Below are 19,460 nucleotides of genomic sequence, written 5' to 3'. Positions count from 1 at the left end.
GAGTTAATCGAGCATTTAACTATTGGATCTACTATTTACAATTATGTTCTACCCCTTCTTGAGTCTGTGTTCTTTATTAAAGGGGTGATTGTGGCTGTTACCAGAGTCTGACCTATGACTAAGAGTTAACAGGCTTTTGAAAACCTGGAGCAAGTTACATCCTGAGATAAGTTTTATTTAATCTGTCACTCTAGCTCTCATCAAGAATGCGATCTGGCATTTTTCTTAATTCCAAACTATTCCTTTAATGTGTTATCAGATCATTAGGCGCCTCAATGCCTGTGAAATGTCCGTTAAACTCCTAGGTAGTTGCTGTTTTTTTCTGCAGAGGTATTTTGGTTGAGCTGTGCAATCTCATGTGAGAAGCAGCAATAAGCTCTCATTACTTTTATCACTCATATCTTTGAATCATACCTGCAGAGAAACAGGCACAGAGACACACCCAGCACAGAGGAAAGTAAAGTGAATCATCTTTTCTTCATCCTGTTACCCAGCTAGACTGTATCTGTCTGTGTAAACCAGGGCTAAACGTCACCTGGAATAACCTCTCACACTTGAGCTGCCACGAGAGTCAGTGACTTCATACTGAACAATACGCCGTTTGTGTCTTTGTACTGTGTGGGCTTTCTCATGTCCTCAGTCTACTGTCCTGTACCTAGTCAGCTATTCAGGATTTCTGGCTTCTTAAACTCTATTTACTCTTATTGCTGCAGTCGTCTTATAAAACCGCTTCGACTCCACTACAAAAAATGTAAGACAGTGTCCTTTTGTTTTATAAATTACCTGTTTGGAAAAGTTGCAAGAGTGGAAATGGAGCTTTGGTGTCTCTAGTGAGCATGAACTGTAAAGCCTCACACGAGGACTAATCCCTCCTGAGAGAAACAAGGCTGTACAACACAAAGGACAGCTTAGCCAATCAACAGAAGATAATCTGCAACAGAGAGACAGATCATGTCAACAGTTCAGCCCAGTGTCAACAAGGTCAGAATAATCAGCTGTAATGCAGCTCAGTCAAGTTCAACTTTAAAGGTAACAATTGGACAATAAGTCAAAATTTCTGCTGAAATATTTACATTCACTAAAAATGGCCTACTCCTGTGTTATATCTACTTTTAGTTGAGTACTTACATTGCCACAAATATTTTCAGCCATTTTCAAACCTCCTTAATTTCATACTAGTAACAGACCATGTTCTGTCACAGCAGCTGAAGTAACAGAGACGTCATGACAGACAGGATGTGTTTATTGTTGCCTTGAAACAGGTGGATATTGTGTTAAAGACTGCTACTGTAGAGAGCAGAACTTCTGCAGAAAGCTGCTGTTCTGTTTCTGTATCTCATTCATGGTTTGTGCTGCTCATTTGGAGCTTGTTTTCATCATGGAAAGGGTGGTGTGGATAGAGTGGCAAATGATTTCCTCAATGATTCCCTGCCACTCTAAACATCATCTTTTGTCACTGTTCTAAATAAAGACCATCCTGACTGCAGAACTTAAATAGCCTACTGTGGATTGGACCAGTACATAAACCAAGGTCCCATATCACAATCCACTTGCCCCCCCCAACACCCACCCCACCCACCAATCCCCCACTGCAATGTGGCCCCACTAGATATTTCTAGATATGCAGAAATGATATGTCAATGTCATGCCATGTAAATAACAGTGACCTGTCAGTGATTAGCAGCGACATTGATTTTTATGCATTATTTTTTGCTCAAGCTGCTCAGTGCAAAAAAAGCAGTTTTCATACAGTAGCTATAAAAATATTACAGTAATATTTTATTCTAATTTCATTGAGCTAGTTTATTTCACTTACAACTGACCTAATTTAGGTATCAAATATTCATTAATTCTTAAATATTTTAACCTTTAAATGCTACTTTTTTATGATGCCACTATGTTTTTCAAAAAGAAGAATGAATCATTTTCTATGTACTACATGTTATTTTTTGTAATTACAATAATTACAGCCTAGGGTAGGTCAGTGATTAGCAGCAACATAAATCTGTATGCATTATCATTTTTTGCACGTTCAGCAGGTTTTTTCTCCATATGCCGACTACGGTCAAAATGACGCCATCTGGTGGAGAGTAGTAAAAATGACTCCCAGATATTTAAAAAAATGCCTGTATTATGGAAGAGATATCAAAAATTGCAGTTTGAATAGGTTTTAATGGTGCATTTTTGGTGCTTAACAGCTTGAGTGTAACTCTTACTTGTAAACAAGGTATTTCAGACTTACTGTAGGTGCTGAGCTGGAAATACCAAGAGCGATTAAAAATACCTGATCTTGCTAAGATTTATGCCATATATATGAGCACAGCCAAAGTTATCAGAAGATGAAGAGTAAAAAGCACATAAAATGTACACAACCTCCCCTAAGGGTTAAATGTCAGCAGAACTTAAACTTGCTACGTTTTCACTCACTCCAGGCAATCCCTGCCAAGCCCAACCATGTTTGAGCTCCAAAGTCCAGTTTCTTTGACTTTGACTTGACCCTGGACCAACAGCCATCCTTTCAACCAGAGACGATGACATGATTTACATGCATGTGTAAGAGGTAACCACGCTTAAGCAGAGGGCCATGAGCGGATGTGGGGCACGCTAAAAAGCAACAGGGCTCAGTGTGAGTGCACCTTTACGCCTGGTGCAGCCCATACCGGGTTAATGCTGCCAACAGTGCTAACCAGGAAGACCACTTTTAACAGCTTTTCTTCATCATTATGTGAAATTCATCCACAAAACAATATAAAGGTTTACTGTTTAGTAAATACACTGTATCAGGGGCAGTCATTTCCAAGCATGAAGTAGCAATGGAGAAGGGTGGAGCTGATCAGTGTGTCTCTACTCGTCATCTTTTGTTATTGTTTTGATTGAGATCCCCCTGGCTCTGGAATACATTTAAGATAGCATTGTTAAAGAGTGTTAAGAAACTAAAAAAATCAAAATTATTTCCATAATACTTTATAATTCCTAAAGGTGAATCAATCTTTCCTCAAAATCTCCTTCATTGCATGTTCTTGCATCATCTTTTGAAATGACCACCAAAGGCGCTCTCTGATATCACTCCATCACATGAAAAATGCTTTACTTGTTTCAATTACAGTTGACCTTGGCCAGCTGTAGCCTGTTGCTGCCCATTAAAGGTCTGCCAGGAAATGAGCTGTCAACTTCAAATAAATAAAGTCTTAAATAAACCTTTGGAGCTGTTCTTGGACATGGCAGCTATTGACCCTGCCACGAAGAGGTGGCTTCTGCCCTCTCCAAGCCGCTCATCTAAGTGGCACCCTCAAATTATCCCTCTCATGTGAAGGTCGCCTGTCCCAATGAGACATGACAGGACTAATCCAGATACACTTCTCCACCCTTTAGGATCAACATTTCCTTGAAGTCAGAGTTAACTGGGAGTAGCACATAAAAATTGTGATTCTATCTTCCACCATCTGTGGAGGTATAAATCTACATCTTGTTGTGTGTTGAAACTCAGCCATACTGAGGTCCAGTGTGTCAAAGGTCTGATGAAATATGGGCCCCAATGATTACCCCAAAGGAAAATCTGTAAGTAATTTATCACTGCAAGGTGGCTTTAACGTCCTGCATATTCATCACAGTCTCACTCTCTTTCGTGCTCTGTCTTCTTGTCGTATACATGGCTTCCCATCAGCCTCTGTTCTTCATTTTCTCAGCTGTGGCCCTCAGTTTCTCAGAAATACCAAGGTATGAAGGTGGAGAGTCACTGATGCTGCTCTTTCATCTCTTTCATGTGCCTCTAAAGGAATGAGCCAAGGGGTTGATCTAAAAGTAAAAAATGAAGCCCCAGCTTGGTGTCCTTCAGCCCCTATAGTCACATATTTACATTCTTCATTCTCCTGAGGAATGCAGTGAATCTCTATCTCTAATTCTTTTTTGTTGTATTCAATTTTTTTTTACTGTACATATGAGGGAAGGTCTGTCTGGCTGTTTTTTGACTGTTAGTCCACCACTCAAGGACAGTAGATAAAACTGTCATGGAATTTTCTGAAAATATCTGTAGTCACAAGAGGGTGACACATTATTATCTAGATACAACAGCATTAGTGCTGAAACTATCAAAAGGCCTATCCTTCCTGAGGTTGAACGGTTATAACTCCGAGACTGTCTGATGCATTAATGAAGCTTAGCATTAGTTCATGCAGGACACAGTAGTGATCAGCTGGCAGCCAGCTGATCCCAGTTATTGCCTTCCAGCTTCCACAGCCAATCACAGCTACTTCTCTCAAGCAGCGGCGTATTTAAAAACCATGTACTTCTCAATAATCACTGCAATTATGCTGATGTACCAGGCTGCCACTGCTGGCAAAATTGTACCCCCTCCACCCCAGCCTCCTCTTTTATAGCATAAAGCTGTTGCACCCATTTTCAGATTCATGCTGCTATGGATTAATTGCTTCTGAACTAATTCTGCTGTATTCAATGCGCATTGCCACAAATGTATCCATCCATATGGGGGTTTTTAGCCATGCGCTCACTGGAAAGTCAAAGCATGCTGCTTGACTAACCCAGGGAGCATGTTTTGAGCAGAGCCTTCTCTGCCTAGTAAAACTGGATATCCATTTTGCAACAAAATGGTTAAATGTACAACGAGTATGGGGCAAAGGTGGCCGAGTGGTTTAAGGCGTGCCCCATGTACACGGACAGCCTGTGTTCAACTCCGGCTCGAGGCCCTTTACCGCATGTCTCTCCCCCGCTCTCGTCCCTGTGTCTGAATCTATCCACTATCCTCCTCTATCAAATAAAGGCACAAAAATGCCCAAAATAAACCCTAAAAAAATTTACAACAAGTATGTTCCTGAGTGAATTGTGCTTATTTTTAACATCAAAATTCAAAACTTTTTTACAAGTTGGGCACATGCTAAACTTGCATGATGCACAGAAAAATTATTTCCTCCTACAAACAGCAATTGAGAATCATTAATGTAGGAATGTTAGCTTGCTCTCTTAAAAAAGCTAAAAAAAAAAAATAATAAAAATAAAAATAAAATAAACACTTTAATAATTTTGACCGAATACATCTTCCCTGTAGAAAACACCATGGCCTTGGCACCTCCATTGTCACTTGCCTATTACTTTCCAGACATAAGAACTTCTTTGCAATATTACAACTCTTGATGCACATGATGGAAAAAATACTTTAATCTATACAACTCATATTATGGCTGCACGCATAAGAGGTCATGCACAGAGAATCTAGAGAATAAAGGGCTTGTCTTTTTTTCCGAGTACCACTCGCAGTTCTCAGCCAAAATAGACAGGAAAATGATAGAGAGGCAATGTGTTTGTCCAAATTGGTAGAATATTTTTGCAGTGTGTTTCTTGTTGACCCAGATGAAAGCCTGAGTCAAAATGTGTCTAAACTTCTACTATTAGATAAGTTTTATTTCCACTCTGGTACAATATGTCAAAGAAAAGATTGTGAGGGAGATCACACAGGGTGCTTACTGAGTGTGATCAATCAGTGCAGTGCCAGGTGTGTGTGAGCTGATGGCTCCTGATTGTGGCCAGGTGTGGCAGTGCCAGGTGTCCGTGTGAGCTGATTGCTCCTGATTCTGGCCAGGTGTGGAAAGCCTACTTATACTCCTGGTTTTCAGCTCTCAGTGCTGACTCATTACCTCACCTTCAGAGCTAGTGAGCGCATCTCCTTGTGTTTTCCTGTGTTTTAGTGAGAGTTTGCACAAACATAACTGACAACTTACCTGAGTATATTATCTGGGATTTACCAGCTGAAGTGGTTTAGTGCTGGAGGCCTTTGCCCAGTCCTTTTGTTTAATTTTACACTAGTCTGGTGACCTTAGTGTTTCATTGGAGGAGGCTTTTTTTTCCCCTTAGAGCTTTGTTTCTAGTCAGCTGCTAGGCAGCGGTGGTTTTGTTCTCTTTTCTCAGTATTTATTTAGTTGGGGAGATTCTTAGTTCTGGTTGCCACCAATTTGGGTACTCTCCCTTCCTTTTCCCAAATATCGCTTGCGATTTTAGTGGTTATCCTTCTGGGATAACTTTAAGAAACCCGGGTCCGCAATTGTGTCCCACTTCCCCATCCTGACAAAGATAAACACAGTACCAGTACACTTTAGGTTTTTGCTTTCCAAAGTAAAAGCTGGATTTAGTATTCCTTTGGAGAAACTCCTTTTGTTTGTACAGAATTTTTTGGGATTGAATTGGTAAGTGTGACCTGAGTTTTAAAAGTGCTTTGAGTGGTCCAACAACTAAAAAAGTGTTTTAAAGCTCAATGGGCTTAAGGTTTTCTGACCCTTACTCACTGTAGGCTCAATGATCCAACTAAAAAGCAAGGTGGAAGAACATCTCTTTAAAACACAGTATTTGTACTGAAGAAAAACTCAAAGCATATAAACCTCCTTAAACATACCAGAGTACTGAGATTTGACAGATGGTTTGATGTATTCAAGGCCAGCGTACTTCTTATCCAGCAGCAAGAACATAAACAACAATGTATAGAATGTGAGCTTCCAAAAACAGTCAAAGAGAACATAGAGATGATGGACTCTACCTGTATGGCTGGCATAGAATTAAATCTCTATTATTCATTTGATTGCTTAATGTATGTTAGAAAAATGTAAATGACTAGAGGTACTGCTGCTACCTCTACATATACAACCATAAACATCTTTGTTTTACTTTAGATAATGTATTTGATGGCAGTTACTTAAAGTAGTATTTTTTTGTGTTCCTATTGTGGCATCCTATAACACAATAACACATTTTCCCTATTCTAGGTATTTTTCTTATAAGGTGCAACATGTGATAATACTTATAAAAATTTCTAAAATACTCTGGTCCAGGGTAATATTGACTTCTCTACTTAAACCACACAGAAGTGACTAATGTCATGGTGAAAATGAAAATATTTGTTACAGGGTTAAAATTTTTCTATATGATGTTTCAATATACTGTGTGGATCACACATGGCTTACATTGCAGCAAAGCTCATCTGTAGAAACACAGGTGTGTGTATGTGAGAGGATTTGCTCTTGTGCTGTACATATATCTCTTGTCTTTAATTCACATCCCCTAAACGTCAAGCTCAGACAGAAACAGAGCACGGAAACATCTCTCTCATGAAATTCCTTGAGTTCCTCTTTCCTCCTGGTACAGACGGGGTGAAATGTTATGAGCACAGGAGGGACTCAAATACCTGAACGTACTCATAGTTTTTGTTTACAATTGTTTGTTTCCATTCAAATATTTAGAAAAGAAAGAGTAGGAAATGGGTGAGACCACCTGTAGCATACTCATATTTATTCTTGAGGTTGGAGGATTAAGCCTACATTTTTAAGCTTTATCATGACAATGGAATCACAGAGTAAGCTGTGAATGGTCAATCTGCATTGTGGAAATAGAAATCTATCTCTAAAGAGTGCATAGACTATAAAAGAAGACATATTTGGTTGTCTTGCAGTAATATTTATAACAATGATATTATTGTGCTGCAATGCCACTGCTAAATGCTTGAATTGCTACTTAAATGAACGCCTCTCCTTTGTACCTTAGAGGACAAAAAATTTGAAATCAGATTTCTTCCCCTTTACCCTGCTTCTCCTTCAGTTCCTTTATTGGTTTAAATTCCCCTTCATCTCATGGTCCTGTTTTCTTTCTCCATGTGTTTTTCCAGACTCTGCTGAAGGACCCTCTCTACATCGGGCTGAGACATAAGAGAGTACGAGGCCAGGCCTATGATGACCTGCTGGATGAGTTTATGAAAGCTGTGTCAGACAGGTAAATTCATCACCTTCCAACTCTTTTTATATGTCTGCTATTGTCATCTCTATATGAATATCAAAATATGCTCTCAGAAGAAATATGTTCATCTTTTCAGCAAACTCAGAGCACACATTTTAATGTAAATCATTGGCATGGGTTTCCGGAGTCTGTTACCTCAGTCACAGATGGTTGAGGTTACTTCCTTGAAGTTCTGGTTGTTAAAAATGTCAATCACAACTTTGCTTTGTAGCTAAATGGTAACAAGAGCTTACTGAGAAGTGATCAGAGAGGCTCAGGCTCTTTTGATTTCTATAGCATGATGAATTCCCCAGACACAGCCAAATATTATGAAAATAGTTGAGATGAACCGTGAAGTTGTTTGCTTTCCAAACTTGGCAATGGTATATTATACAGTATTTTTTAATTTGGCCAAGCATCTGAAGACATTGAATTAGTTAATAAAAATAAAACAGGCTGGCATCTTTGTTTGTTGTAACACATTGGGTGGATATATAATTCTTGATATTGCTGCAGGAACACACGCAAATCAGATTAATGTTTTTTTAGGCACTGCCATCTTGTGGTAGCTTCTGTTACTGCTGCTGTCTGCTGACTGTGACAGCAGTGCAGATATGTGAAAAATCTGCTGATGAAAATATCTTTATCAGACAATCTTTACTTTGGTTAGCTTTATAATATGAGAAAATAGAGAAAAATATTGCAACCATGCACCTAATATTTCCATATCTATAATGGTGTGCTCTTTAGACATATAGTATGTAAGTCCTGCCCCACAGGGTCTTCATTTGAAACTCAACCTTGCACAGCAGATGGACTGACCTGAGACCAGGGGGGTTACAGGCTGGGTTAGGTTGTATTGGTGTATTGTTTAGCTCAGTTGTAGCTTTAGTATGGCGGCAGTTTTATCCAAACTGGGCCACATTTGTTTGCCAAAACAAGGGCAAAGAGCCACACTGAAAGCTTCTCTTGGCAGGGAAGATGTTTTTGCACTTCTCCCAACTGGCCTTGATTTGAGTTTTTTTTTTTATCCAAACTATGGTAGCACCTAATCCAAGCTTATATTGTTACCGGAGCTGCGCATGCTTGCTACCTTATTTTGTCTTGTTGCTCTGAATAAATGTGACTGACAGAACGTTCATCCAAAAACACTATTAGAGAAGTTTTGAAAAGTCCTTTCCTTTCCAAATGCTTTGTAGAGGGAATTTCAAGGATTAATGTGAAACACATCCCATGCAATGGATTTATGAAAGCGTCTGTCTGGCATGTCAGATAGCCCCCCCCCCCAACATCTTATTGACCTTAGTCAAGATGAGCACTGTGTTCACCAGCTTGGGTGACAGAACATTCTGCCAATTGCAGAGCCTAATCATGGCCTGTAACAAATGAGCAGCACAAAACATGAGTGAGGTACAGCAACAGAATGTCAGCTTCCTGTAGTAGATTATTCATCATTGATGCTTCATCCAGCTCTTTCGAGGTAGCAATAAACTTTTTATAAAAATCAATAAATCACATAGATTCTATATTTTGCTTCTGTAATGATTTCATGTACCTCTTACAAGATTGTGTTTACTAGATATTAAAAATGAGGTTATTGTATTAACCCTCCAGTATCATTCATGTTAAATACCCTAATAAGCAATTCACAAACAAAAATGCACCCTGTGAAAACTCATTTATTAAATTATTATATAAAGATAAATTTCCCCAATTCTTATATTAATTCTTTTCATCATTTTTGTTTTGTTTTGTTTTTTGTTTTTACTACTTTCCACTTACAAAAACTGTCACAAAAAATACTGCAGATAAATATTTTTCCAAATTTTTGGCTTAAATCTTTCAGTCAACTCCAGTCCTGACCAAAACTACCAAATATTCAAATATTTTGAGGATTTTAACCCTTTAAAGGGCAGTTTGACTACAAAAAGTCCTGGTTGATTTTTATGAAAAAAAACACAGAAAATTAGTCAATTCTAAGATATAATTGTAATAGTTGAATATTTGTTGATTTTGATCAGGACTGGAGTTTGAAAAGACAAGCCAAAAAAAAAAAACAAACCAAACCAAAAATATTTATCCATTTTAGTTTTCCCAAGTAGACATTTATGTCAATGACTGGCTTATTAGGGCAGTAAATTTCTACAGAGTAAACTTGCAAAAAGTACACAGCAGAATTTCAAAATCTATCAAGAAAACAACCTTCCTCCAAAAAAAATAAAAGTGAAAATTTCACCCTTTTGCACAGAAATGTCCATGAGTGATACTGCAGGGTTAACTACCTGGAGATGAACTGTAAAGCTATCTTTATATCACTCAGAGAGGTTACAATAGTTGTACCATTGTTTAATCTCTTCTGCAGAGATCTTGCAGTGTTTCCTGTATTGGTTAACAATTGAGCTTTGAATAAAGGTGCTAGAGGGGATAACAGGAGATCTTGTTTTCTGCTGTGTTGACACCAGTGATCCCAGTCCAAAGCAAATACTGTATGAAGCCATTTCTTCCACAAATACAAATGATGTGTTAGTCAGACTTGCAATGTCATGGTGACACACTTAACCCTGTTTTTATTCAGCAGAGGATCATGCTGAGGGATCACACTGAGCCTGTTTGACTTGGAGCTACAGCAGAAGTTTAGTATTCAGCATCGTCACTCATTTGGTTTTCATACAGACTATTTTCCTCCTCTCTGAGCTGAATTTAATGGTGTCGTGCTGCTTCTCCTCTGTGCTTGTACCACATTTGTTTATTGCAGTCCTGTCCTTGATGAGACTCTTGTATACTTAATTCTTGCATGCATAGTGACATGTCTTTGAATCTCTGTGTCCCTGTGAGCCACAGAGCCATCACCGCTCCACACACATGGACCTGGTTAAGGGTTCAATCTAACCCAGAGAGAGCAGAGTCCAGAGGGAGCCTGGGTCTGGGCCCCCTCCAGCTGGCAGCAGGAAGCCATGACTCTAATAACCGGGTGGCTTCTCAACTACAGGGAACAGCGAAGCTTTTTCCTCTACGGAGCCAGATCGGTGGAAAATGAGTAATTATGGGCTCAGAGATTGGATGAATGATTGCAGCTCTGCAGTCTTTCAAGTAATATTCATGCTTAGTTTTAACTAAAATGTGCTAAAATGCTTCTGATAGACTCGTCATCAGTAGGCAGGAGTTGCCTAAACACTTAACGACCCCATCCATAATCATTATCCTTTAAATGAGTGTTTGACGTCAGAGCAGCCATCAAATTCTGTTGCTACTCCTCTTATCAGATAATCATCAGGTATTGTCTGCTGCTTTTATCTTCTCACCGACATGAATCCTTTAATCTCACTGGCTTTTCTCACTCTCAGAACAGCTTCAAAATAACCAGGCCCAAAACAAGATTTGAGACTCTGAATGTCCTAATTTAGGTGTATTGTAGGGTTACCATAATTGTACTGTTCGTGCTAAAGCATTTATCACAATAATATTGGAGCTTTTTTCTTCAGTAATTATTTTGTTTTATTTGACATTACTCACTCTAGCGTAAGCTCATTTGACACACTGAGAAGGCATTTATTGTCAGCTGTATTCACGACTTTTAGTCATGTGAATGGTGCAGAAGTCTGGCAGGCTAAAAGAGTTAGGGAAGTGTCAGCAAACATTGAATATTATGTAGAGCTGCAGCACTGACTTTTTAATTTTCCCATCTCTTCAAAACAATTTTTTTCATCATCTGACAACCAAAGAAACCCGGGAAAATCTTCAAGTTTTGGGCTCTTGTAGCCGTTGGCACTATTTCAGTCATTTAAAAGAGCAAAGTCTTTACCAGATCTTCATCTGGTGGTTGTTTCATACTGTTTATTTTGTGGAGAATCCTTCCCTTCACACAGAAACCAGACTGAAAGACATTATAGGGAAAGTTTTATGTGCTTTCAGTGCGGCTAGGTCAACCAAGTTGGGACGTGAGTGACAATATACTCTTTATCATTATAGCAGGTGCGTTCTACTTAGTTAACGCTAGCCAGAATGTTAGCTTATGTATAACAATAGTATCACTGTCAGATTTTATTTTCAGTGTCTAGAATTCACAATCTCCTCCTTTCTGGGATTTTTTTCTCAGATGGGATTCTGTAAAAGTACAGCCTAGCAAGTTAGTGTACCCAACTGAAAAATCTCTCTCTTTAGTTTAAGATTGAACTTTTTTCCAAGCAAACACAAGATATTTGTGCTCTACAGAAAGGATAAGTGCTCAGCGAAGAAGTCACTAAACCCTGTTAAATCCTTACTGTGTTCCTCCACAAGTCAACCATGCCGACTGATAGGCAGCAAGAAGTCTTCACTTAACCAGGGTTGTCAAGTGGGAACCCTCCTTCATTGTTGTTGTAAAACTTGTTAAAGCACATAGGTGGCAGTAAGGTCTGGTGACTCATCTATCTTGCAGCAATGGAAAGCCTTTCTTGTCTGCCAGTTGGATGACTCCATCAATGTGTGACAATGAAAACTGTGTACTGGTGTGGTCAAACTATCCATATCAAAGAAACCCATTTATAGCTTTCATGTAATGTCAAACACTAAAGACCTGTTCCCCTGGTGGGCAGGAAAGGCTCCCTGCTGCTTTACACTAAGTCTGGGCGATTAATCTAAATTCAATTAAATTGCAATATAGCCTACCTCAAATTTTAAAACCCAGAGGGTGCATTATTTCTTTAACCCTAAATGTGTGTCAAGAAAACAATTAAATACAGCTTGATTGCAGCAGAGACATTACTCTCTACACATCATGAAAACATTTAAATGTCAATTTTTTTAGAATAGTTTACAAAACTTCCTGCTTCCCTCATTTTTGTTTGTTTTTCTGCAAAGTCAGGTCAATAATTCATACTGCATTTGTAATATGAGTCAAATAATCGTGATTACATATTTTCAAAGTTGTTCAGCCCTAGTTCATCTATCTAATAATGTGTTGGTTATGGTATAGTATGATTTCTTGCTTGTGCTGGTTGGAAATACAGAAGATGAGAAACTTACAAGATAATTGCTTACTATATTGCAATTGCAATACTGGGTTGAAAAATACATTTACATTATTTTCCCATATCAGCCCTACTTTACACCACTGAAAGATCGTTCCCCTCAGTTGGCACCTCTCAAAATATGTAAGAGTGCTTGTAACCTTGTACAGCAGATGGATTGATTTCATGTCTCTCATCAGGCAGATTCATTTTTCAAAGCAGTCTGAAACGACTGTGCTTGGTCTGAGAATGGACCAGTCTAATTAGCATCATTTTAGGAGAACAAGCTAGTGGTTATGGGCATGGTTTCACTGTACTGTATGCTTGTAATGGTGATTAACTCAGATAGCGGTAGTTTTCTCAGAACTAGACCACATCTCTTTATTACAGAAGGAGCAGAAAAACAAAACATTTTTTCTTGGTGGAAAATATGCTTCTGCTCCTTTCCCAACAAGCCTTGGCATTTCCTTATCCTGCCATCAAACACGGTGTTAACTTGAGCAAAATATGACTGTATTTAACTTACATTACAGCACTAGAACACTGACTGATACCTGACAGGGGTCTTTATGTACAGTGTACATTTTAATTCAGTTTTTTTTCAATTCAACTTTATTTGTATAGCACATTTCATACAGGTGTAAACTCAATGTGTTTTACAGAAGATTAAAAACAAACAAAAGCAATCAGCGATTCAAGCAACCCCCCCCCCCCCACACACACACACACACACACACACACACACACACACCCCCACACACACACACACATACACACATATGTACAGTGCAAGTCATGTGTACTCCTTAGAGTACACAGGCAGAATGCTAATGTATTGTACTTTATCTAACAGTCAAAGGCATAAAAGAAAAGTAGTGTTTTCAGACCGCTCTTAAAAGATCTTAGACTGTCTACTGACCTCAGGTCAATTGGCAGCTTATTTCATAGAACAGCACCACAGTGGCTAAATGCACCTTCACCTGATTTGTATTTTACTTTAGGCACATTTAGAAGGCCCATATCTGAAGATCTGAGCAACCTGGTTGGGTGATAGTGAGTGAGCATGTCAGAAATGTACTGGGGTGCCATACCATTCAGTGATTTATAAACAAGATGGAGCACTTTAAAATCAATTCTATATTGGATGGAAAACCAGTGAAGATTTTTCAGAATGGGTGTGATGTGTTCTGTTTTCTTTGTTCCTGTTAGAATGCGGGCTGCAGTGTTTTGGATGAGTTGGAGGCGATTTATTGTCTTTTTTGGAAGTCCAGCATAGAGAGCGTTACAGTAATCTCATCTGTTGGATATGAATGCATGGACCAGTTTTCTGAATCAGACTGAGACATAATTGATCAAAGTTTGGAGGCTGTTTTGGTGATGGCAGTTATATGATGTTGAAAGTTTAAGTTTGTATCAATGATAACTCCATGATTTCTGATATGCTCACTGTACTTAAAAAGAAATGAACATAAAAGCAAAATGAATTCTTGTCTCTATTTTTGTGGACCAACTAGCAGGATTTCTGTTTTTTCTGTGTTAAGCTGAAGGAAATTCTGTGACATCCAGTGGTTTATTTTATCAGTGCATTTGACCAAGTGATTTATGGGATTGAGATTGCCAGGGGAGAGTGAGACATAAAGCTGTGTATCATCGGCATATGAATGTAGGAGACATTATGTTTCTGAATGATTGAACCAAGTGGGAGCATGTAAAGGCTAAACAACGGTGGACCAAGAACTGATCCTTGTGGCAGCCCACAGTCCAGACTGAAATTTCCAGATGTGAAATTGCCGAGTGAAACTGAGAATGATCTTTCCTTTAAATATGATTTAAACCAGTGAATGACGGATCCTGAGAGGCCTATGGAATTTCAAGTCTATGGAGTAGGATGTTACGATCAACTGTATCAAAGGTGGAGCTTAAATCTAATAATACTAAGATGGAGAGTTTGTTTGAATCATTGTTGAGTTTTAAATCGTTGATAACCTTGACCAGTGCTGTTTCGGTGCTGTAATTGATTCTGAATCCTGATTGGTAGAAATCATACAGATTGTTATGGGTTAAGTAATTGTGTAGTTGATTGTAGACGACTTTTTCTATGATTTTATTGACAAAGGGGAGGTTGGAGATGGGCCTGTAGCTCCTAATTATTGATGGATCAAGCTTGTTATTTTTGAGTAATGGAGTGATAATGGCATGCTTTAGAGAAATGGGGAAATCACCCAAGTCAGGTAAAGCACCAGGTCTCAGAAATAAAGATGTCAGGAGAAAAAGGCATCAGGATAAAGGCGTCAGATGATGTGGATGTAGCTATAAAGCATTCTGAGTATTTATGGATGTTTACACCTGTATGAACTGTAACACATTATAAGTATGTTTATAAATCATTACAGAAGGGGGAATTGTAAGTCATTATGACTGCTATTATAAGGTATTACAAATAGTCATAAGTGCATATAACTATGGTTATACCGCATTAAAGGCACATTATAATTGTGTGTGCTTATAATGAGTTATAAAGCATTATAGAGAGGAGGCATAGAAAGTGTTACCCACATGTTTTCTTGAGACCTGAAACCTATTTTTCTGATGCCTTTTTTCCTGAAGCTCTTTTTCCTGAGATGTGACGCCTTTTTCCTGCACTTTTTTTCCTGAGACGTGACGCCTTTTTTCCTGTAGCCTTCTTCCAGACACCTTTTTTCCTGAGACCTGATGCTTTTTCATATGCCAACTGACACCTCGCTCCGAGACCTGAGGATGCCCTAAAACGTACACTGTACTTATGATGTAGTCAAGCAGCATGAGTTAACTTATGCCAGCTAATTAGCACTCACCTGTACTTTAATGATGAAGAAATGCTTGCCTTTCACATCTAATACAGCAGCATTATCAAGCCAGACTCATTATGAATATGAAACTGTCCTTACTTCTGTAGACTTTCATCCTGAGAGCTGTCTTAAGGAGAGAAAGATTCCTTGCTGCAAGAGAAACACTAGTTTGCAAGGATCACTTAAGCTAAGTTCTAGCTGGAGCTTTTCTAATTTTCACTAATTGGTGCCCAAAGGGCTGTGAAAGGATCTATGTGTCTAAACGTCCTTTAAATTGATATATCTGTTTTTCTGCCATTGCCTAGAGATGTTTGCATTTGTTGTTTGTAGGAGCTGCAGGATTAGAATGCAGAGTGCACAAGTTGGTCAACTGCTACTGTCCTCCAGACTCTTACTGCTGGTCACATGACTGAAAGCAATGAATGAAGTGGTGACTTTTGTGTGGGTGGTGATGTAATGGGAGAAATCACAATACATGTCAGCTGAGGTAGCATAGAATGGCAATGCCCCTTTTGGAAGCCTAAAAACTTTCATCTACTACCAGAGATTGTGCCACCAAAGTGAAAGAGAAACTGAAGCTATGCATTCAGTGTGACTTCACGTGCTCCTTTATTTATATAGTTTTCTTGTCATTCTGCATTTAAAGTAAAAGAATATTGTGCTGTTTTCAAGTCTAACAAAAAGATTCTCAACTAACAGCCATTTAGAGTTGATGTTGATTATTATAACCATGATATTGTTCACATTCCTCTGGTACTTTCAGTGGGTTAATAATCACAGATGATTGTGTACCTTCTGCTACAGTTGCCCTGTCTGAAGCTGTCTAATGGCAGTGATAATGTGATTTAATGATGTGATAACCTCCGGAGCAGTTGCTTGGTCCATGTTAATCTGAGTCGCATGCAAAGACGCCAGGAATGTCTTCAACTATTTTAAACATTCAGCACTGAGAGAATAAGGACCAGAGAGGCTGACCATGGGGTTGATAAAATGAGCAACAGAGGAGAGGACTCAAAGTGCAGAATGCGTCTTTGTTTTTAATGGCAGCCTGGGGATTTTGGAAATAATGTGTGCTGAGAGATGCTGGCTCTCTGGAGAGAGAGACAGGGGGCTGGGGATTTATTAAAGTTTCAGCCATGCTGCCGTGAAGCCCCGTAGGGACGCTGGTAACAGACTGTGCATGTCTGTCTGTGCGTAGATGGACACACAAACGTGCACACAGGTTCGACAGCTGTGTTTGCACAGAGCAGCCTTGTCTGTGACCTTCTTTACAGAGGTCCTCCTTGACTCTGTGTGCACACAGGCTAAAAAAGATTACTTCATACCTTCTCCTCTGCTTTAGCCCCCATTCAGTGTTAGAAGTACACATGACATCCACCTACTTCCTATTAGCTGAGGATTCAGATTTCATCAGGACTCAGATGGAGTCAGATTGTGTTTCCTGAAGGAGCTGGGTCGCTCATTAAATTCCTTGTCCTACAGATTGGCCTAGACATAACACCACATGTCTGATGGATTCACCACATGAGAAAGCATCTGTTGCATTGAATCTCAGACTCTTTTCATACTTACAGATATAAATCACAATGTCACGAGTATTTTTCTACTCTATATATATATATATAAACCCTGAAAGTCCTGCTGCAGAAAACAATGATACTGGGTATTTTTCTTTCATTCCACTACCCAGATTATAAATCACAACAGAATATACTGTAAGTATAAGCACAAAGCACAAAGGAGCTTTGTGTAGATTCTCCAAGATAGCTTTAACAGTCAGATGGTAGGAAAGGTTGGTGTCGTCTTTTCATAAAAAAAAAAAAAAGAGGTAGGTCTTAAAAATTTCTCTCTGTAAATGAACATGTGAGACTTTTGTGAGCAAGCCAAATCAATAACTGAACTGAAAGATGTTCACATAATATTATCACTATTTTCAATATGTGCGTATTACAAGACCTGTCTGCTTGGATGGAGTGGATTTCTGAGCTACACTTGAGTCTCTGTTTGCAGCACTGAGCTCACTGACAGCTGCTTTAGCAGAAGTATGTTGCTAGCTAAGTTCTCTGTAAAAGATTAGAATTCGCCATCTGTAAAATCTGGAATAGACGTCTCCCTAGTATTAGATACAACTGTTCTTTTGGAACCTTTAAGGAAATTAGGTGTAAATTGTCCTCCTGTATGGCATTTTCCACTCTTTTAGTACCATCTGTTTTCACTGTAAAGAGTTTGTTCAGCTACTAATAACAGTGTGGTATTGGTAACAGTGAAGGTACTACTCCTATTTTCTGTAAATGCAATTGAATTTAATTGAATTGAATTTCAGCACATTGTGAGTAGTGAAGCTGCAATACACAGTGAAATGAGCAAATTTTCAGGTCAGAGACACTTGTCCATGAGGGCTGTAAAACAAAAACAGCGACCTGAAAGTGAATTCAGAATTCTTTAATCCTTACGCTGGGAGCAGTGCAAGGATTATAGAATAGGAAAGATGTGAGCTGCTTTGCTGGATCCAGTCAGCAGTCCTGCAGCAGCATTTTGGACATATTAATTGGGGATTTTTTTTTCAAGCAGGTGAAGAGGGCCACACACATCACAGTCAACCCAGAAATATGTAAAAGCATGAATACAAATTTCTATTCAGTCTGGCATGTTTCTAAAAATGAAAATTACAAGAATGGGTCAGTAATTTAACATGCTGATCAAAAAGCATTGGGTGATTAGAAATTACCCTGAGCTTTTTTTTTTTTTTAGATTTTCTTTTAAAGAAGACCAGGATCCAAAATATTTGGCAACATGGGAAGGCAGAGATAAAGATTAATCTGTTTTTTCAGTGTTAAACTTAAGCATAGCTGGGAATATATCAGGATTCTTGCAGCTGAAATCGACCACCAAATTGGGATATTTGTCAACTAATTGGTAAATGATGCAAAGTAAGGTGTGAAATCAGCAGGGCTTGAATTGTCTCCCTGAACCACCTAGCAGATGCTGATCCACTGGAGCTGTTCCAACACTGGTGATCAGCTGCTATTTTTGATTCCTCAACTAAGTGAAATAAAATTTGCCTATAATGTGCAAGAAGAGTCCTATAAACATAAGCAGTACCTCAAAGTGGACAGAACTTCATGTCAGAGATGATGACCATGAATGAATCAGTGAATGAAGCCCCATATGGAAGAGATCAGTTCAAACCTTTTCGTTTATCTCCCATCAAAAACCTTCACCAGGCACTGAGAGCAATAAGGAAAGCAAAACTTCTGAACACAGTGGTATACTTTGAGTTTTCACTGATTTTTTATTTACAGGTTAAACAGGTGGATGCAGACTTATTCCCTCATACTAGTTATTTAGTAGCTCTCACATGAACTGAACTTTTTGTTCTCATAACTCATAGAAGAGACTGTTGTTGACAAAGCACAGTACAAAGACACTGAAAATGATCTCACTGTGAAATCTCGACAGAAAGGATGGACTGCCTCTGTGTTTATTTTTCCATAACAACCTTTAGAAGTGGAACTCGATTAGTGTTTTGGCAGAAGAAGTTCACAAGAAGTTCAGGACTTTGTTTTGAGTCATAATCCATCATGTGCTCCTAACCTACTTTTATAGCATTTCAAAGATTGAATAAGAAATAATAATAAGGGAAAGGTTCAAGTATATACTATACATGCATAGGCATCAATTTGGGGGGGGGGATGTGTCCCCACCACTTTTTGCCAAAGGTCATTTTGTCCCCACCACACACAAATCCTTCATGTGTAAGCTATTGTAACCCTGGTTATTTTCAGTAGTATAGAAAATTCCGATGCTCCTGAACACACCATCCGCACGCGAGAGTTGTAAAGAGACCCAGCAGACCTCTGCGAGGCAGCGAGCC

At 38.8% G+C, this 19,460-nt stretch overlaps 1 protein-coding gene across 1 annotated transcript in view; it reads left to right on the top strand.

Moving 5' to 3' along the window:
- The window catches only part of me1 (malic enzyme 1, NADP(+)-dependent, cytosolic), a 138,728-nt gene that overhangs the window by 100,188 nt on the left and 19,080 nt on the right, over positions 1-19,460 (top strand). The window contains exon 6 of the mRNA XM_041793221.1: positions 7,664-7,767. Within this exon, the coding sequence (XP_041649155.1) occupies positions 7,664-7,767 (104 nt within the window). The remainder of the gene's footprint in view (positions 1-7,663; positions 7,768-19,460) is intronic.

Source organism: Cheilinus undulatus, linkage group 8 (assembly GCF_018320785.1).
Source record: "Cheilinus undulatus linkage group 8, ASM1832078v1, whole genome shotgun sequence".
NCBI lineage: Eukaryota > Metazoa > Chordata > Actinopteri > Labriformes > Labridae > Cheilinus > Cheilinus undulatus.
Note: the sequence above shows the minus strand (reverse complement) of the source record. Positions and strands in the feature narration are given on the sequence as shown.